This window comes from Carassius gibelio, chromosome B24 (assembly GCF_023724105.1).
Source record: "Carassius gibelio isolate Cgi1373 ecotype wild population from Czech Republic chromosome B24, carGib1.2-hapl.c, whole genome shotgun sequence".
Lineage (NCBI taxonomy): Eukaryota > Metazoa > Chordata > Actinopteri > Cypriniformes > Cyprinidae > Carassius > Carassius gibelio.
This window is the reverse complement of record NC_068419.1, coordinates 1,040,499-1,062,975: the sequence shown is the minus strand read 5'-3', so window position 1 is coordinate 1,062,975 and position 22,477 is coordinate 1,040,499. Positions and strand designations below refer to the sequence as shown.

The window sequence follows — 22,477 nt, the reverse complement described above, 5'->3', positions numbered from 1 at the left end:
TCTGTTTGTCAATCAGCAGTAAGTGCACAGTTTCTCAGCTCCGCAGAAACAAAGCAGAGGTCAGAGGTCACACGTTCCTCCTCCATCTCACCTGTGCATTAAAAATATCCAGCACAACTCACATCCTCAAACTATGCTGTCGTTGTGCACTGAAGAAAAGCTCAGCGGGAGATGAAACACAACCCTGTGATTACACAATAAGAGAGCGGAGGACTGTCCTGTACCAGGTGCGCTCATCTCGACAAACTCTTAAGATACAGTGCAATTACACAAACCTGCAATTAGCCTAGCATCGCTAATTAGCAACGGCACTGAAGAATGGAGATTGCATTGTTAATCTCTGCTTGTATTAAAAAGTCACAATCGTATTTCTGGAGAATTACACGCACGCCGAAATGAAATGAAAATGAACTGCTGTTTTCTTTGAAATCAGAAATTAATTAATTAATGTATTCACCATTAGGTGGCGATGAGTGGCTGTCTTTATGAATGAGTCACTGAATCATTTCATTAATTGATTCATTCATTTACTTAAACAAAACAAGTGGCTGTCTCTAAGATTGAGTCACTGAATCATTCCCTGAACCAAACAGTGATTCATTTAGGAACAAACAAAGTTACAGTCTATAAATGAGTCATTGAATCATTCACTGACCAGATTGAACAAAAAAACAGTGATTTGTTCAGGAACAAAGTTACGGTTTATAAATGACCTTGTAAGGCAATAAAAAAGCTTACAGTCTATAAACGAGTCATTGAATCAGTCACTGAACCAATTAGAACCAAACAGTGATTCATTCAGGAGCAAACCGAGGTATTGTCCACATGTGTGAGTCATTGAATCGTTCATGAAAGAGTCGTTTCTGCACTATTTTAAAGCACAAATTTCCAAACAAGTGTCCCAAAAGCTCCTACTGACCCAATGTGAAATAAGTGAGTTTACATTAAAATTGCTATTTCTGATTGCACACTTCACTGATGCAATGAAAAATATATATTAATTATCTTGCGTTATTGACAAACTCGGTTTCTAAAGCTGCTTTGACACATCCAGTATTATATAAAGCGCTATATAAATAAAGGTAACTTGACTTGATTAAACTATGTTAACATAATTTATATAAATCAACTCTATAATCATTACTAATAATATTGATGTACTTAAATTTTTATTGATTGATTGATTTAATTGTATTAATAATTTGAAATGTAATTTTCTGTGTATTTTAAGGTGTTTCCCTCATTCAGACGGTCTGTTCTGCTCAGTTCATTTCCAGACATGACTCTCTTTGTGTCTTCGAGTTCATCAAAGAGCTTTAATCCCGAGACGCCTCTCATCAGGACACACCGCTGAATATCGTACGCAGAGGGTTCGAGGAACTTCCTGCAGGTCCATACAAACCAAACTCATTTGTGAAGCTGATGGGGGAGCGTTTCATGGAAAAATAATTGAGCTTCCTGTTTTAATTAAGAGGGAGGCGGCGTGTGGACCAGCGGGAAGCCCCTGCAGGTGTGGAGTCGTGAGTTTGTGTCAGGAGCAACAGGAAACATAATGAATTAATGAGACGCTCTGCAGCGCGAGATGACAGAAGATATGAATCCAGAAGAGCGCTGTCTCGACTCTAACCTGCTGCTGTTGAAGACGTTCTCACCTGGTAGAAGTTGGGCCAGAAGGTGCTGATGGCCAGCTCCACCTGCTGCCACTTGTTCAGAGCCGCACCGGACGAGTTCCACACAGCGATGCCCAGAGGATTCGTGTTCTCCTTCACGTAGATGAGGAGCTGGCCGGGGCTCGACCCCTCTCGAGCGGCGCTGTAATACTCCAGTATAACGCAGTGGGTGTCGTTCTCCTTGAACTGCGGCATGTAGAGCTGCGCTCGCTGACCAGACACACGACCCGATGTGTTCACCATCATGAACGCTGAATCTGAGGACGGGAGATACAGCACAGGTCAGCATTCAAGCACTGACATCAGTCCTGTCCATTACCAGCTGAGCACAAAACAACTCCAGAGCATCCACAGCAGTTCACTTAAACTCATTCTATCACCAATCATTCTATTCTCAATTAAGTTTTAGAAAATTATTTTTAAATAATTGTGTATTGTCTATATTGTTTTTATACATTTATTTCAGTTTAAGGTTTTGTAGTACTTTATCTCAAAATAAAAGAACCTTAAAAAAAAATACTTTTACTTATCTTTTATATTTATTTTCAGTTAAGTCTTTTTTTTTAGTCCTAAAAAAACTCAAAAACAAACATTTAAGGTACATAAAATAAACATCAACTTGAATAAAATTAAATATAAAATAGTAAGATACAATAGCAATGTTTCTAATTTTAAGAATTAAAATGTAAAAATTAAAAAAACACAAAAACATTTCTTACCTGACATACAATATATATCAACTTTATTAAAACTGAACTCATTTAATAAATCTTTTTTTCATAATAAACTTTTTTTTCATAAAAAGTAGAAAAGAAAACTCTAACATAAAAAATATTTCGGTTAGCATTTTTATGTCAACTATCAAAAATGTATTTATGGTTTGATTAGAACTACAAACATGCATAAGAAGTGTTAAAAAACTACAACCATGGCTGATATACGTGACCCGTGGACAGATAAAGAAAGGGATTAAATAATATCTAACGATGAAAAATATTAATTTAATGTTATCCATGTTATATTTCATCTGCAGTAACACTGTGATCTTTAAAGATGAAATCCTTTTATTATTGCATCATTAATCATCAAACACATGAACAGTGTCAGAATACACGTAATGAAGCAACAGATCATCCGTTAAAGAAGCAGCTGTGACGAACAAGTATGTCCCAAAACACACATACTATTCTTCTACATAGAGTGTGTGTGTGTGTGTGTGTGTGTGTGTGACTAGCTCAGGTGTGTGAAGTGTTTGCTGGACTAACAGTGCAGTGGAAAACCAGCTAAAGACAGGAAGTGTGTTTCTAAAAGGGTTAATGTGTGGCTTCTGTCACATCACAGAAAGCAGATGTTGACTCTAGAGCTGTGTGTGTGTTTGTCCAGAGCGACTGAAGCTCATTTAACCCTCATATATACTGCACGGAAACAAGAAACTCTTCAGATTTTAACTCTAGACAGCTGCTGCATCATATTAGATGCACTAATGTTTCTAAAGTCTTTCTAAATTATACTATGAGACATAAAAGCCTGATGCATCAAATATGAAACGCTTTAATTTGTGTCTAAAGGTTTAATGAACGGTTCCATTTCCAGTGTTGAGGCAGATCTGGATCAGACGTGGTGTTTTTCATGACTGAACTCCTCTGAACAGACGACAGACGCAGATGTAGATGTAGATGTGATGTGAGCATATGTTAAACCCACTGTCACCGTGAGCTCATTACTGAACCTGCTGACACACAGCACTGTATATAACCTCACATCTGTCAGGAAATACTGCGCTCTATACTGTACACATTACTCTACAGTCAGAGTAACATTCCTCTCCTTCCATACACACGAACACGCGTGTTAGTAATGAAGGAGATACTGAACACACCGAATGATTTTCCTCAGTGTTATATTAGTATCTTTCAGATACCATTATTGTTACATTTCTTATTTTATTTTTAGTTTAAATTCTTTTAAAGTTTTGGTCATTTTATTAGTTCTTCTGTGTCTATATAGTTTTAATTGTTTTCAGTTTTAGTTCTTTTTTTCAGTTAAAGTGTATTGTGAAATAATTTTTTTACAATGTTATTTTTTATTTATATAGACATTTGTTATTCATTTTAGTACATCAAGTTAAACTAAATGAAATTGACAAATCAAGTGAAAAAATTATTTAATATTTTATTTCAGTTAGTTTATTTTAATAACCAATGTTTATTGCAATTAAAAAATGATGTTTTGTTAATATTATTTATCTGTATTTTAATATGAATTATTTGTTATTTATTTGATTTATGAAAGTTTAATTTAATGTTTAATTTTATTTCAGTTAATGTTTATTTATGATTGTTTTTGTAAAATTATTTAATTTAATCTATTAATCTATTTAATTGATATCTATAACAGTTTGCTTTATGGTCTTAGTTTGTGCAGTAAAGCAGAAGCTGGTGTTGGAATGGATCGATCACTTCGTCTCTCTTGAGAAACCTGTGATGGACGAATCAGAGACGAGACACTGAATGGGTTCCAGGTTCTTGATTCGGTGTGTTCTGGGTTAAAAGCCATTAACACACACTTCTGACGGTCGGGTTCAGCCGGAGAAGCTATAATCAGCACATTAGAAGTACAATCTGTCATCAGATTCATGAGCTCAGCATCAGCCGGATTATCCAGGATTTTCTTGTTGGAAGCGTGTCGATTAAAAATATCATGGTGGAACTAATTAGTGTTGATCAAAATAAGTTCTTTAGGGTTAGTAATTATGAATCCTGAACTCATTAAGGAAAACATTTCCCAGAGGGAGCTCCAGCTACAAAACCTCATTCTGCGAACTTGGCAAAAAAAAAGAAGAATTTTATTTACTTTTACTAAAAATAAATATAATTTTAATGCAAAACATTTATATATAAAATTATATATATTTAATTTATTATATATTTATTAATTTATTTTACATTTTAATTTATATGATATTTATTTTATATATTATATATCATATTTTAAATGATCAAATTTAAATATAACACAATAAAATCTCTATATAAGATGTAAATAGAAACCTTTTCACACACAATTTCTTTCTTCCAGTCAACAGTGCATTTTATATGCTTTGATACAGCACTCTGTGAACAGCCGGGCCTTTCAGTTCCAGTTCTTTTTTTTTCTTTTTCCTTTTTTTTTAATGTATTTTTAATGTATTTATTTTTGTACTGTACTTAGCACTGTAGCGCTTTGGGTATAAGAAAAGCGCAATATAAATAAAATGTATTATTATTATTATTATTATTATTCCCTTTTTTGTGGGAAAAACTTTTGCAATGTTTTACTTTAAATGTAATGAATCTAAAATATATGGAAATTTAATTTTTTTAAATAAGAATATTTTTTTCATGATATTCAGATTTTCTTTTTAGATGCACCTGTGTATATATAGCCTAAAGTAAAATTAAAAATGCATTTCTATTGTTACTATCTGTATATGTATACCTTCAAACCCAGATCCGTAAGATCCTCACATTCCCGATCCGTACCTGCCCGGACCGGCTGTGTGTATTGTATAATTACCACACTTCACATCTGTGTTATCAGTCAAACACACGCGTGTTCGGTCTTGTCTCGTGTGTTTCCCGTGTGTCTAGTCGAGATCACAGCTTGCGTGTCAGATAGAGCTGGTCTGTCACAGCCCGAGGAGAGGAATCCCATCATTCACTCATTCACACACTGATATTACTGTCTGAGGATCTGCAGAAACTCACCGCCTCGAGAAACTGAGAGATTCAATGTTTATTAAAGAGATCGTTCTGTCATCATTTACTCAACCTCATGTCTATCACCACTTTCATTCATCCAACACAAGAAGAAGAATGTTAGAAAAGCACCGTAAGCCATCATTATATAAAAAACTAATATATTTACTATATTTACTGCTTTTAGAATTAGAAGACATTATGAATAATTTGTGTGAATAATATGTAATCCCTGAAGAGTAAGCGTAGTCTGATCACAAGCATTTTTCTAAAATGTACTATAATCTAATTACAGGTCCTACATGTTTCGGATCTTCTTCTGCAGGAGTTTTGAGGTTTCTCCTCACTTCTCCAGAAGCTGCTGAATCACATCAGCCTTCATTTCATCTGCATTGATCTCTGTGAATTATGGGATGGCAGATCTTGTTATGTTTGGCTACTGTACAGAGTTACAAGATGGAATTGAGTTAGAGCGGCAGAAGAGTCATGTTAACACACCTTCCTGCTTCATTAGGAGTTAATGCACTCGTCTGGTATCAGCTTTCAGCTTCTGGAGATGTTCTCCTGGAGAAGTGTGCTGTAAGGTGATTACGCTCGCTCGGCGTATAATGGAGCTGGCAGACACACACCTGCCGTGTGACGTGTGTGTAACTCAGAGACGGACCAAACTCTGAAGAACACCAGCAATCTGCTACTGATTCCTCTGCGACGAGTCGAGTGTGTGCTGACGGTGTCTCTCACACACACACACACACACACACACACACCGCCGCAGGGACATTAGTGTGTCTGACACGTTAGTTTGGGACATTTATCACAGTAATACTCCTTTAAGATACTGTGGTTAATATCATCGTACAGTGATGGTATAAGAAGGGAATACTATGGTTCTTTGAAATACACCATGTGTAATACATACATAGTGTTCATTTAATAGAACTAAGAATAATCTATATATCTTTTGCTATTGAAATGAAGTTGAAAATTATATGTATATATATATTACCAACTGTAAAAAATAAATTTAAATGTTGCAAAAATTACAAATTAAAAATGTTTGTATGTATATATATATATATATATATATATATATATATAGCTAAACATAATTGTTAAATTATTTTGAATATGAAAAATTTTATATAATAAAATAATACTGCATAGTGCATGTAAAAAATATTATTATTTGATTAATTTGATTATTTGAAAATTAAAATTAAATTTACATTTTTAAATTAAATTTATAATTAAAATTTTAAATTTTAAAATTTTAAATTAAATTGAAAATTAAATTAAATTGAAAATTAAAATAAAATAAAATATTAGAATTTCAACAAAAAAAAAATTATGTTGCCTTTGCAACTAAAGAAAATCAACAAGTTTAAGGACTAAAATGACTAAAACTAAGACTGTAGTAATAATAAAATTACTAAATTAGAAATAGTAAAAAAAAAAAAATGACTAAAGCAAATAACAAAATGACTAAAACCTAAACTTATATTGAAATGAAAACTGAAAATATAAAAAAGCAAATTCAAAAAATAGTAATAACAGTAATTTTTCATTTTAAATATGAATATTAATCAATATTGATAAATTAACACTGAATGGTTCATGTATAAAATGCCATGGTCCTTTTTGGCTATACAATGTTTTTCTGGACAAATGTTTCTGGTAAAACCATGATATTCCCTGAAATACAGAAGAAATGTGGAATATGAATATAGTTCGACTGCAGACATCAAAGCAGCAGAGTCTCAGCATCTGACTCCATCAGCGTCGAGTGGATCTGCTCTGAATCCTGCCACAGGACCCGTTTGAAGACACTCAGAGACCTTTGACCCGCCGGCGTCGTTAAAGAGGAACATCATTAGAGCGCAGACGCATCTGCAGCGAACGAATCTGAAAACACTTTATAATGGGATTGTTCTGTGATTCACTCGACGGGGAAACGTGTTTCTCCTCTCAACAATTAAGAGGAAGAAGCTTTTAAAACTGACAGATCTCTGAAATAACATAAGACACGAGCTAAATGCTTTGGGGAAATAAATAAACAGCTTATAAAGAGAGAGACTGTATTTTCCAGAGCTGCAGTTTAACTCCACAGACTCATGTCAGGATCTCCTCAGATCATCTTCAACAGCAGATAATACGTCTTTACTCTCACTCAAGCGCTTCGGCTGCATTAAACACGCTCATCTGGGGTTAAAGGAAGACGTGGCTTCTTCATTCGCTTCAAGATTTAAACCAGATGCATGATTTAAGGTGGTTTCACCACACGCGTGTTGTTGCTCTGGTGTTCTAGCGTGTAAACGGCTGCTGGAATCACTAATGAGCTTTCAATTAACACACGGATCAATGATCGCTAACACAAGACGTGTGATTGATCAGAGCAGCAAACACGAGGTGACATTTAAACATTATTAAACATGCTAGATAAATCATTAACTCACTATTCACTTAGCAGTCGTTTCATAGATTTTGGTCTAAAATTAAATAGGAAAACGATTTAAATACATTAAAAAATTATTAAATTAATAATGATATTTACAAAAAATATATTTTTTTATTATTTAAACAAATTAAAATAGAATAATTGTAAAATAAATAATATTACCACTCAGTATTTAGCTGGCTTTTAATACTTCCTTTTGGCCCACCCAAAAAAACAAAACAAAAAATTCAAACATATAAATAAAATCTAAACATTTAAAATAAAATAAAAATATTAAAAGTTTTTGTAATAGCATAAAACAGCAAAAAGTTATATTTTCACTTTTTTAAATATATAAAAAAATAAACAATAAATATTAATAGGTATATATTAGTTATAAAACAACATATCAATGTTTTAATAATATAGTAATAAAATTAATAAAATGTTAACTAAGCATATGAAATAGTCTTTTAATAAATAAAATTACAAAAAGTGATTTTCTTACTCAGTATTGACCCAAAATGAAATAAAAAAATAAATGGACATTTATGTAAATAAAATGAAAAAATATTATTATGTCTTCTAATTAATGTGTTTATAATATATTAATTCAAATTGACAAAAAATAAAACAAAAATAAAAATTATATTCATGAAAATGTATCATATTAAATTTAAAGCAGATAAAAACAACTTGAAATGAAACATTATGACATTTTAACAGTAATATCGACACCAAAACACGGATCAAACCAAATCTCAGGTGTATTGTGATGCTGTTAGACCAGTGTAGAACTCAGATCTAACTCTATTCAGGGGAATCCACTGTTCCTTTCGTTCCTTCTTCATTAACGGAGGCGTCACTAATCATCCCAGTCCCCATAATGCTTTGTGTCTCGTTGAGTGTGAATAATGTACAAGTGCTCTTGTGGAGAACACAATCAATAGTGGCCTTGTGTTATCATTAGGACACACACACACACACACACATGTTTGTTTGGGATTCTCTCCGCTCCTTCACGTGTTCACACGCTGGTGTTTCTGAGAGAGTGAATGAAGAGTTAATGTTCTTCTCTACGCTCACGTCACGTCTGTGTGTGAAACACCGAGACCAGAAACACTAACTCTATTTTAATCATATATTAAAATAATATTAAAACGCAAATAAAAATTAATTTATTTATACCTTCCTAATTTAATCAGGAATTGAATACACTAATTTACAATTATTTTTATTTTGTATCTAATTTAATTTTAATATTATTTTTTATATTATAATCTTTTATATTTTTCATTTTAAAAATAAAATATTTAAATGTATATTAAGGTTTATTTATAATGTATTAATAAAAACAAATTAAATACAGTTGGAAAAAGTATTATTACAAATATCAAAATAACATTAAAAAGTTAATGTTTTTTTTTAATAAAATCAGGAAATTAATACCCTAACTTTTTTTATCTTTGTTATTTTTTTTGTTTAGAATTTTCTGTGGTTCAGATACAGTAGATGGTTCCTACAGTCTTGTACAAACTGAACGAATCAGGAGATTGTAAACTAAATCAAAAACGATTTTAAAAACACATGAATTAATAGTCTAAAGTGTGAAAACCGCTGTATATAAAACTGATCAAGCACTTGAGATCTAATTCTGAACTTCATGCTGGAAAGCCGTTAATCCCTCGTTTGACTGCCATGTTTGTGATTGGCTGGGAATCTGTCCAGCAGCCAATCAGCACTCTCCGCTGACTGACTGAAGGAAGCATGTGTGCTCTGAGCTCGGCATTCTGGGTAACCGCCGCGACAGCTGCAGCGCTCTTTATGGGCTTCTGTGACGGGACACCTGTGATCTGTACTGCGGTAAAAACACGGTTCAGACTCTCTCCAGACACAAACACACTCCGTACAACTCCAGACTGTATCAGAAAACCTCTCTCATTCAGATACATAACATCATTAATATATATATATATATAAACGTGTGTGTGTGTGTGTGTGTGTCTGTTTGTTTCTGTGTCTCTGTGTCTGTGTCTCTGTGTGTGTGTGTCTCTCTGTTTGTCTGTCTGTGTGTGTCTGTCTGTGTGTGTGTGTGTGTGTGTGTGTGTGTGTGTCTGTCTCTGTGTGTGTGTGTGTGTGTCTCTCTGTTTGTCTGTCTGTGTGTGTGTGTGTGTGTGTGTGTGTGTGTGTCTGTCTCTGTGTGTGTGTGTGTGTGTCTCTCTGTTTGTCTGTCTGTGTGTGTGTGTGTGTGTGTGTGTGTGTGTGTCTGTCTCTGTGTGTGTGTGTGTGTGTCTCTCTGTTTGTCTGTCTGTGTGTGTCTGTCTCTGTCTGTGTCTCTGTGTGTGTGTGTGTGTGTGTGTGTGTGTCGGCTCTGTGTGTGTGTGTGTGTCGGCTCTGGAGCTGGTCTCCTCTCTGATCAGAGCTCAGTTTCCTCTCATTGTGTCAGAAGTGTTTCACCTGTAAACATGCAGCGATCGCTTCTCTGATATTGAAGCATGATGGGAAGGAAATGGAGCTCTGGCTAGCGCTAATCTGATCTATGAGCTCGTTTAACGCTGGAGACACGCGCCGAGCATCCGCCGCTAAATCACAGCCCAGACGCGTTACCAACTTCACATCATTACACTGAGAGAACATGATCGAGAACCACACGGAGCGTAAAAATCTAAATATATATTAATAAATATTCATATGCATTCCTAATTTATTATTAAATATTAATATTAACATTTATTTATACAACATTCTTTATAGAATAACAAAATTAAAATAAAATATCATTTGAAATAGTAAATAGTTTTAAGATATATTAATATGTATTATTAATAATTAATATATATTCATAAAAATACAAATTCTAATATAAATGAAAAAATAAAAATATTTAAAATAGTGAATAAAATATAAAAGGCAAATAAAAAAAACTAATTCAAATGAGATATTAGCTTATGAAAATGAATATATGAAATATATGAAATCAGGAAATTAAAACTCCTTTTAATACTCCTAATTTCCTGATTTCATTTGGAATTACAATTACTTTGTATTATATATATATATTTTTTTTCATAATTAATAATGTTATGCATTTCAAGAAAGTAAAAAAACAAACAAATCAAATATGAATATGTATTAATATTTTATTTAAAAAATGCATTATGCAAAATATTTAAAGAATTTTAATATGAAAAATAACTAAAAAAATGCATTTTGGCTTCCGAATGAAATCAGGAAATGAACAGCCTTTTTAAGGAAAGCATATGCAGCATATAATCGAAGTAAATCATACACAATTACAACTTCACCAGGCCGAAATCTAACGAACAATAAGAGAAAATCATCACGTACAACAAGATAAAGCCACTGATGCAAATGTCCTCTCCCATAGAGGTAAGAAGCAACATAATTCTAGTACTTTACTGTTCCTTTGCCTCTTACCAAGAAGAATGGAGGCAATTCAGTCTTTCTTCTGTGCATGAATAGCTCATCTGAGGTAATTTGTGTGCGTGACAAACTCCTGTAATTCCAGCCTTTTTTTATTTATTTCTAGTGATTTCATTTCAGGAGCAGTCTGTTCCTGCCCAGGTGGCACATCTTTGTCTTCGCTCTAATGGCTTTCATGAATGATGTGAAGACGTCTGCCAGATTCTGGAGGAGCCCATCTGCTTCCTGTGCGGCCAAACACTTCCTGTAGACGCGACACGACGGATCTGATCTCAAGACAAACATCAGTCTTCCTCATCTCAACATGATCACGTAAGAGCATGACTCTACAGTTTGGGATAATTCTGATTGGTTCCTGAAAGAAGTCTCTTGTGCTCACCAAGGTGGCCTTTATCTGATCAAAAATACTGTGAAATATTATTACATTTAAAAATACCATTTCTATGTGAATATATTGTAAAATGTAATTTATTCATGTGATAAAAGGTGATTTTTATTAGATCACAGACATTTCAGTTGATCAAAAATGTGAAAAAATATTAGAATTTAAAATAACTGCTTTCTATTTAAACATATTATACGACGTAATTTATTCATGTTATGTGAAGCTTAATTTTATGCAATCAAATATATTTTATTGGATACATAATACAATACAAAAATGATAAAAATTATTAGAATTTTTAAAAATGGTTTTCTATTTGAATATATTGTAAGATGTCATTTATTCCAGTTACGCGAAGCTTTATTTTAATAAATCAAATACATTACACTTGATTAAAAATAGTTAAAATTTTTTAAAAAATTTAGAATTAAAACATGTTTTTCAGCTTGAATATATTGGTAGATGTAATTTATTCCAGTTATGCTAAGCTTAATTTGATTTGATCAAATACATTTTACTGGATTGAAAAAAGATGAAATATTATTAGAATTTAAAATAACTGTTTTCTGTTTGAATATTTTGTAAAATGTAATGTATGCAATGTGATCAAAGCTAGTTTTTATTAGATTACATACATTTCACTGGATCAAAAATACAGTAAATATTTAAAAAAAATTAATTTAAAAAGAACTGCTTTTCCATTTAAAAATATTATAAAGACTGAATTTATTCCTGTTATGCAAATCTTAATTTTATCCAATTTCACATTTTCCTCTATGTTTGATCAAATTAATGCAGCTTAGGTGAGGTTCAGCTACAGACAGTGTTAAAGTGAATATAGAAAGACTTTCATTCTGAAGTAATCCCCTAAAAGGGTCAGAAAGCGACCTCTGACCTCTGGACCACACGCTTCTTCTCTTCAAAGTTCTGCCTCATTTTACCCTTCAGCAGAGGAAATCTCCGCTTCTCCCTCTGATCTGATTTGTGTCTGCGCTCTCCGGCACTAAACGGATGATTTCCAGACGCTTCTGGACACTCGGAGACGCTCCGGTGCGGATGAAGAAAGAGACCTTGAGCCACTTGTTCTTTGATTTGTTCAGTAATGAGTCCGTGTCTCTTACAGCGATCCGTCACAGCCTTATTAGCGCTGAACTCTAACGACGGCTCGTTAGCAGCAGCTCAGAAAAGCCTCAGTTAGCACTGAAACAATCGCACGCTAATTCCCTGGAGACATCTAACACCTTCAAGACGTCAAAACAATGAAGGGCGGGGCTTGATGATGCTCATCAGGATATGATTGGCTCGTGAACAAGTGGGCGTGGCCAAACATAGAATATCTCAGTATTATTCAGAATTATTGAAATCGAACTGGATAACTATTATTATTAGTCTGTAAAGAGATAATAGAGATGACAGTTTATGCATGTAAATAGATTCTAAGTATATAATTAAATATCAAAACTTATTACACTCAACTCAAATTCCCATGAATGAATGAATTATTAATGATCTGAAATGCCGTGTTTGCGTGAAGAAAGAGCAGTGCGTGCTTGTGTTTTATACGTCTCTGACGGGCCACGATTTAGAGAGATGTGACCCTGCAACAAATCACCTCTCCATCAGGAGCACAGGGCGTCCCAGCATGCACCGCTTCAGCTTCATTCTGTTCTCATCAATCCCAGCAAACAGCTTCTCCAGCGGAGCACCAGAGAGACATGATGCGAGTCCGAGGCCTGTTTGTAGGGATTGGCTCCAGCAGATACCAGCCATAAATTGCTACAGCACCGTAAATGGATATTTAATTAATACGGCAGTGAAGCAGGATGAAATAGTGGCGCGGGAGTTTCATTACGTGCGTGTCGAGAGCTTTACCGCCGGCCATAATTCTCCAGAGCCGAGCGAGCGCAGGAACTGAACAAGCTGCCGCTGGGCTCCATTCACTCCAGAAATCAGAGCGATTTCACCACAAACACCAGCTAATTCAATTCAGCCTCCGTCTTCCTAAAGTCCTGCAGAGATAAAGCAGCTCTGAAACCACCATCTGATCCCTCTCATATAATCCACTGTAAATACAGGGATCATGATGGAACGATGGGATGGAGTTTATCCTTTGTGTTTTTCTGCTCTCTGTTCAGACGCTTCTCCATAGGGTTACATCTGTGTGTGTGTGTGTGTGTGTGTGTGAGTGTGTGTGTGTATCATAGTACTGAGACTGCTCTCCTTAGAGTTACAAATGATCTGCTCTTATCATCTGATCGTGGGTGTATCTCTCTATTAGTTTTATTGGATCTTAGTGCTGCGTTTGACACAACATTCTTTTGCATAGACTTGAACACTTTGTTGGCATCAGTGGAAGTGCATTAGCATGGTTTAAATCGTACTTATATGACCGCCATCAGTTCGTAGCAGTGAATGAAGATGTATCATATCGATGACAAGTGCAGTATGGAGTACCTCAAGGCTCAGTACTAGGGCCGCTACTCTTCACGCTTTATATGTTACCCTTGGGAGATATCATGGTGTTAAAACATGGTGTTAGCTTTCACTGTTATGCTGATGATACGCAGCTCTATATTTCCTCGCAGCCCGGTGAAACACACCAATTTGAAAAACTAATGGAATGCATAGTCGATATAAAAAATTGGATGACGAGTAATTTCTTACTGCTAAATTCAGAAAAAACTGAGGTGTTAATTATAGGGCCTAAAAACTCTGCTTATAATAACCTAGAACACTGTCTAAGACTTGATGGTTGCTCTGTCAATTCTTCGTCATCAGTTAGGAACCTAGGTGTGCTACTTGATCGCAATCTTTCCTTAGAAAGCCACGTTTCTAGCATTTGTAAAACTGCATTTTTCCATCTCAAAAATATATCTAAATTACTGCCTATGCTCTCAATGTCAAATGCAGAAATGTTAATCCATGCATTTATGACTTCAAGGTTAGACTATTGTAATGCTTTATTGGGTGGTTGTTCTGCACGCTTAGTAAACAAACTACAGCTAGTCCAAAATGCAGCAGCAAGAGTTCTTACTAGAACCAGGAAGTATGACCATATTAGCCCGGTCCTGTCATCGCTGCACTGGCTCCCTATCAAACATCGTAGATTTTAAAATATTGCTCATTACTTATAAAGCCCTGAATGGTTTAGCACCTCAGTATTTGAATGAGCTCCTTTTACATTATACTCCTCTACGTCCGCTACGTTCTCAAAACTCAGGCAATTTGATAATACCTAGAATATCAAAATCAACTGCGGGCGGCAGATCCTTTTCCTATTTGGCGCCTAAACTCTGGAATAACCTACCTACCGTGGCCACCAGATCCAGTCTGTATCCAGATCAGAGGGTCACTGCAGTCACCCGGATCCAGTACGTATCCAGACCAGATGGTGGATCAGCACCTAGAAAGGACCTCTACTGCCCTGAAAGACAGCGGAGACCAGGACAACTAGAGCCCAGATACAGATCCCCTGTAAAGACCTTGTCTCAGAGGAGCACCAGGACAAGACCACAGGAAACAGATGATTCTTCTGCACAATCTGACTTTGCTGCAGTCTGGAATTGAACTACTGGTTTCGTCTGGTCAGAGGAGAACTGACCCCCAACTGAGCCTGGTTTCTCCCAAGGTTTTTTTCTCCATTCTGTCACCGATGGAGTTTCGGTTCCTTGCCGCTGTCGCCTCTGGCTTGCTTAGTTGGGGTCACTTCATCTACAGCGATATCATTGACTTGATTGCAAATAAAAACAGACACTATTTCAACTGAACAGAGAAGACATCACTGAATTCAATGATGAACTGCCTTTAACTATCATTCTGCATTATTGACACACTGTTTTCCTAATGAATGTTGTTCAGTTACTTTGACGCAATGTATTTTGTTTAAAGCGCTATATAAATAAATAAATAAATAAAGGTGTGTGTGTGTGTGTGTGAGAGAGAGTAAGAGTGACTGTGTGTCTGTGAGTGTGTATTCATCACGTTATAAAGACCAATCGTACAGTAATAGCAGTAAATGTTGATCTTGTGAGGACATCTTTAGGTCCTCATGAGGAAGCTAGTGTTAATATCTCCCAGAATGCAGTGCAGTGCCTGTAGTGTAGTGTGAGACAGACGCTAGCGGACGGTTATCACAGATCCATGAGGCGCTTCTCGCTGATGAACTGCTTTATTTATTTGGGAGCAGCTGTGTTTGCCCTGATAGCGTGGAGCATCTGAAGCATTAATAAGCGCGTGACCCGGCGGGCGTTCGCTGTTATTGCGCTCGGATCATATTAACAGCCGCTTACGGAGCGTCCGGCTCAATCTGAGCAAGAGTGTGAGGAAGAGACCCGCTCACATCTACAGGACATCATTATTCCTGCGCTGACCGTGCTCTTCTCTGATCTGCAGCGATGTCAACAACCTGTTACTGAAGACTGCAGATACATCCACTCGGATAAACATCAGACGTCCATTCAGTCTGAACTCATTCAACATCATCATAATAATAGTGTGTTATTATAACTATTACCATTAATACAATAATACAATAATGAATTGTAATTATTTATTATTAATTATTATTATTATTATTATTATTATTATTATTATTACAACTTAATATTTAAATCATTTCTGTTGATTTAATATAATTAATTTCATCCTACATTAATACTTATTATTATTACAAAAATAATTAATTATTATTATAGAATTTAATTGATTAATATTATAAACATAATTAAATTATTATCCTATGAAATATTATAAAATTATAATTGCACATTAGAAAAAAAAATATTATAATATAAATAATAATGATATTAGTAGTAGTGGCGGTGGTAATGTGCATATTAAAATATTATATATTTATTATTATACAAAAATAAGACAATTCTATTGACTTTCAGCTTCGGTTCCAAAACCTGCTAACTTATAATACTTATAAAACATTTTAATATTATACAAATGTAATCAGTTTATAATATTGAATAATATTATTCAATTTATATTATTATTAATTCATTAATTCAATTAATATTAATTAATAATTAATTCTATAAGTATACATTATTTATTTAATAATTATATTTAAGGCAAATAATAGCACTAACAGTTATTATTATTATGCTTATATATATATATATATATATATATATTGTGTAAAAAAAATCTGGTCACACTTTATTTTAGGGTTCAATTCACACTATTAACTAACCATTAACTATGACTTTTGCCTCAATTAACTCCTTAATTGCTACGTATTAATAGTTTATAAGGTAGTTTGGAACGGAGTTATGGTGTCTGGTAATAGTGAATATAACTCTAACATGTTTTCAGTAATTCCATGTGCTGTTTAACCATAATAACATGTTATTATTATTATGTGTTCACAGCAGCACTACACTGGCTGTTTAAAGCATCAGACAGCAGAAATATGAGCTCAAATAAAGCAGAGCGAGGTGGAAAGTGTGGTGACCGACGTGAAAGAGAGCGTTCTTCCCAGAATAAGCAGAAGGATCCAGAAGAAATCACAACAAACACGGGTTCAGGAAACACAAACTCTGTCCAATATGTTGGAGCATTTATAATAAATGTGGGAGTGTGAGCGAAGAACCAATCAGACGTCTGAAGACCAGTTCAGTCCAGTACTGAGGTTTGAGATTCCTCCAACAGCTCTGAGAAACTTTACACCATCACAACATGAACTACAGATCTAACACATCAGAGCTGAAGACGATCAAACTACAAGATCATGTTTGATGAGAGCAAAACAGCAGATACTGTACATCTGACCAGGAACCTGACCAGTAATGACTGATAACCAAACCTTCTGCTTCTGTCTCTGTCATGTTCACCGAAGATTTATTAGAGTCTCAGGGTGTTTTCCAGCAGATTTCCTGTCAGTTTTAAAGCTTCAGATATGTGAGGTCAGTAAAGTCATGAATTACCTTGAGCGAGTGATGTCACGGATATGAAGCGCACAGGCTGCAGATTTATGGAGCTATTAGCATCTTTCATCGGGACGGAGAGTAAAGTGTATTACAGCAGACGTGTGTGTGTGTGTGTGTTACACCTGTTAGCAGAACACTTTCTCTGATGGAGACACATGATACTCACTACATCAGCAACATCCCACAGTGAGAGAGAAGCACACGAACACAGCACCACAACAACGCATTATACAAGAGAATAAAGCCTTACACATTACCCAAATGTACACATTTTTAATAGTTTTGTAACTCTCGTTCTCTATTAACATTATAAGGGTTGTTTACACCTAATCACAGTAAACTTAAATTACAGACAGTACAAACAATAATACTACCATCATCAGTGAATATTTAACTATTTCATTAATTATTGAATGCATGAATGCACGAATGAATGAATGGATTAATTAATGAATGAGTGAATGAACAAATGAATGCATGAATACAACGAATGCATGAATGAATGCAAGAATGAACGAATGAATGAATGCACGCATGAATGAATGTGTGAATGAATTAATTAATTGATGAATGAGTGAACGAATGAAAGAATGCATGAATGAATACACGAATGCACGAATTAATGCATGAATGAATGAATGCACGCATTAATGAATGAGTGAATGAATTAATTGATGAATGAGTGAATGAACGAATGCATGCATGTACGAATGAATGAATGAGTGAATGAATGCATGAATGAAAGTTTTTATAATAAATAAATCAATAATTGGTATATATTAAAAATATACATTTTGTTTGTAAATGTATTATTTAAATGTTAATTAGACAGAGCTCCAATTTTATTTACAATAATAAATAAATGCATAAATACATGCATACTATTTGCATGTACGAATGCATGTATTTTTATTAATTTATTTATAGATAAATAAATAGATAGTTTGGTTAACTAGTAATCAAATAAATAAAACCTGCACAAAAATACTAACATCTTAATTAAATCCTTTATGCATAATAATAATACTAAAATAAATGCCAAGTAATTACTAGTTTATACGTTTATACTAACAACAAACTATATGTCAAATATATTTTTGGTAAAAAATGTATTTTCTGTATTTTTCCTTTTGATTTTGGGGCACTTCTTGACCGATGTCATGAGTTTGACCTTTCTAAGTGCCACCGAAAGCCCGCTCTCGGTCCTCTCTTCTCCAAGCCGCACCTGGATCTGTAATGTGGCCAGGAGGGTAATGCCATTATGGGCACGCTAATGAGAAAGCAGAGACAGACTCATACCTGCTCCATCTATTCTCAGAGAAAGCGTGTGAAGCAGGGCGTTCAGCCTGACACCAGCCAAATGAAAAACACCAATATATCCCGGCGGCCTTGACCTCGCTGGAAGTGAAACAGAATTAAATAGATAAGAGCTGTCATCGAGTGCGGAGGGTGAACTATTGCAGACCGGCTGTCACGCTCATATGAGCTTCTCGTATTGATTACCACCCAAAACCGCTTCGGTTGGTCAGTGGGCCGCAGGAATGAAGAAAACACCCACATCTGAGACTTCAGAGACCACGGAAGAAGAACCAATGCAGCTCCAACAATCAGACTTCACTCATTTACATGCAAACTGCTTCAGAAGCTGTCTCAACTGTGTCTTAAAACACTTACATTTGGTCATTCGCTAAATGCAAAATGCCTTATTCAGCAGATACATGTGTTACATGATGCTTTTATCCAAAGTGACTTACAAACTTTTGATTTTTTTTTTTATTTAATTAGATTTTTTTTTGCCGATAACCGATAAATCAACCGATATTTTATATAAAAAATACTGCATGAACACAATAAATTTGCAATTATTTGAAAAAAAAATATTAATTATAAACATAAATATAACATTTAATATTAATATATTGCTTATGCCATGTTCATTCCTGTTAATTAGCCAATAAGCAATTAAAGTAAACAAATACAACTTTAAAATGTAAAATTGTACTAATAAATGTTGAAATTAACAAGCTAACAATGAATAATACTTCTACAGCATTTATTATCCTTATTATTGAAATAAAATACATATGTGTACTCTAAAATATGCATAAAGTTGAATAATAAAAATAACTGAAATCGGATGCGTTTCTGATTTGTTTATATGTTTTGGTCGGCTGCATGAACATATCGGTTTGTCTCCTCGTGTCAATAGCTTTAAATGTGTAACGCCGTTGATTAATGAATGCATCAAATTGACCAGCTGGACAAAGAAGTACTGTAAATAGATAGTAACTATCATAACTTTTGGGCTGGACTTCCAAAAATGGATTATTCCAGCAATCAGATATCGGTACCGATTATCGGTTGAACAATGATAGAAAAACAACAAAAACTTTAAATGAAGTCAGCAAAACAATAATCTTGTAACATCAACCCCATCATTGATTCATGCTGCAATGCATGCTGGGAAATATGGATTTCAGCAATATTAATTCTTCATTCAGATGACGTTGTTTGACTTGGTCTGGCATGGGTTTTTGTGTGGTTTCAAGAAAACTGCATTAGTATTTGAGACTCAAAGGTTTAGTAAACTGGAAAATATGTCTGTGTTTTTTTGCAGTGATGCAGGACTGTGTGTTCACATAAATCAGCAGCGCTGCGAGAGCAAACGCTCCTGTCGGCTTCTCTCCACCCTTATTACGCAGCAAAGTGAAATTAGCCACGTCCTCACAATGAATCCTGTCCCTGCTGTCTCGGGCGTGGAGGATCTGTGTGGTTAGGCATCAGATTTAAGAGCCAACGCCACGGCTGCTGCTTCTAATGGAAGCGTTTATTAGGGTGTGACAAACAACCTCACGAGCGCCAGCGACCACACAAACACACCACACCGCTTTAATAACCATTAATACTTACTAAACTGATAGTTCTTGTACTCGTCCAGCTCGCAGCTGAATCTACAATCCTCTTTCAATGTTAAACTCTTTTGATTTAGTGAATCTACATCTGTGACAACAGAAACTAACACAAGACAACAGTAATGCTCATGAACTTAAACAATGGTAAACTGACTCTAAACACAGACATTCACTCATATAGAAAAGCATTGTTTTTAAACTGGTATAGGAAGGTCAAAATAAGTCAAGTATTCCCAATGCGGATCTGAAACTCTACAATACACAATGGCACAATAAACGGAAAATATTTCCACTTTTAAACTTCCTTTTCTCAAACTAGTGCATGCTAAGCTTTACTGAGTAATGTATACATCAATCTGTGTCATGTTCTTGAGTCTAAACGACCTTTGGCATGCTATTGTCTTTCGGTAAGTAACCTAGGAATTCTCTTTTTCTTTTTTTCTAATATAATTTACAGTGGAATTTACTCACATTGAACAAATATGTATATATATATATATATATATATATATGTGTGTGTGTGTGTGTGTGTGTGTGTGTGTGTGTGTGTGTGTGTGTGTGTGTGTGTGCATGTGTGTTTATTTCAGCTACATTTCTCATTTTTAATTTTAAGTACTAAAATAAATACAACAAAAAATAAATAAATGACAAAAAAAAACATTTAACTAAATTTCAAGTGAAAAAAGAAAAAACACAAATAAAATCTAGTTCAAAATATTAACAAGAACTGAGAAGTAAATTATCCTAAATAACATTATCCTAGAATAAACCCCTCCTGTTCATAAATGTGTGTTTTCTTCTCTCTCTGGATGCTCTGCAGAACAGATAAGTGGCATTTTCACCTTCCCATTAAAATCTGTTAAAGTGGCGTAGCAGAAGTCTGTCGGGCCAATGACACGTCAGCTAATCAAAGCTGCTGCGCTGACAGCGACCCTGATCATATGCTCAAATAATGAATCACAGACACAACCCTGCAGAACTCCATTACAATCCATCAGAGAAACAGATCAGTGTGAATCACTCAGCTCTAGAGTCTCTGATCCAGAATCAGCCGTGCAGTGAGAGAGGGTGTGATGGACTGACCTGACGGCACCCAGGGGTCTGAGGAGGGTTTCTGCTGGGTGTTGATCTGCTCCCAGTCGAAGTCGTCATCTTTGCCTTGACTGTAGCCGCAGTCTGTGTAGGATTTCTCCAGGAGACAGTCTTCTGCAGAGAGGAAAAGAGATCGGTCACACACAAACAGATAACGACCAGACCGGGTCATTAACAGCTAATCTGAAATACCACGTGTCAACACAGTGCAAAAGTTGTAGTAAATAGTAATAGAGTAGTGAGTGAGAGTAAATCTATTATTTTGGCGAGTTGAGAGTAAATATTGAGAAAAAAATACTACTACACATAAAACAAATGTTGTGATCGGTAAATGATGCATAATGTGGCAGTACTGTGCATAATTCATAACTGGACTGTGAATGCTTTTTAATTCTTGAATTTGAACTGAGGAAGTAAACAGGACGCAGAAATACAGTTTGAATCTGAATGTTACAAAGTAGGATTTAAATTAAGTGAAATTAAAAATAAAAAAAAGGTAAGTTAGACGACAATCTAGGAACGTTGACTTGACAAAGTTTTGAAGGATTCCAAAAAAATTTAAAGGTTTATATAGGCCTTATAGAGGGATGGAGGGATGGATAGACGGATAAATGAATGGATAAAATGGTGGATGGATGGATGGATAGATAAAAAAAGCTGAATGATAAATGATCGAATGATGGATGGACTAGTGGATGAATGGAAAGAATGAAGGATGGATGGAAGGATGTTGAATGGACAGAATGATAGATGGGTGGATTGACGTATGGATTGATAGATGAATTGATGTGACGGGATGGATGGATGGGTGGATTGATGGGTGGATGGATGGATGGATGATGGATGGATGGGTGGATGGATCTATGG

The 22,477-nt window shown here is 34.8% G+C and overlaps 1 protein-coding gene across 13 annotated transcripts in view; it reads right to left on the bottom strand.

The window, feature by feature from the left end:
- Positions 1 to 22,477, bottom strand: part of LOC128012969 (receptor-type tyrosine-protein phosphatase mu) — a 256,276-nt gene that overhangs the window by 147,522 nt on the left and 86,277 nt on the right. For 12 of the 13 annotated variants that reach the window (XM_052595589.1, XM_052595585.1, XM_052595594.1 and 9 more), the window contains exons 2-3: positions 21,602 to 21,724; positions 1,653 to 1,927 (exon numbers count right to left, since the gene is read on the bottom strand). The exons of the other annotated variant lie outside the window; for it this stretch is intronic. In XM_052595589.1, coding sequence (XP_052451549.1) covers positions 1,653 to 1,927; positions 21,602 to 21,724 — 398 coding nt within the window. The remainder of the gene's footprint in view (positions 1 to 1,652; positions 1,928 to 21,601; positions 21,725 to 22,477) is intronic. 13 annotated transcript variants of the gene reach the window in all.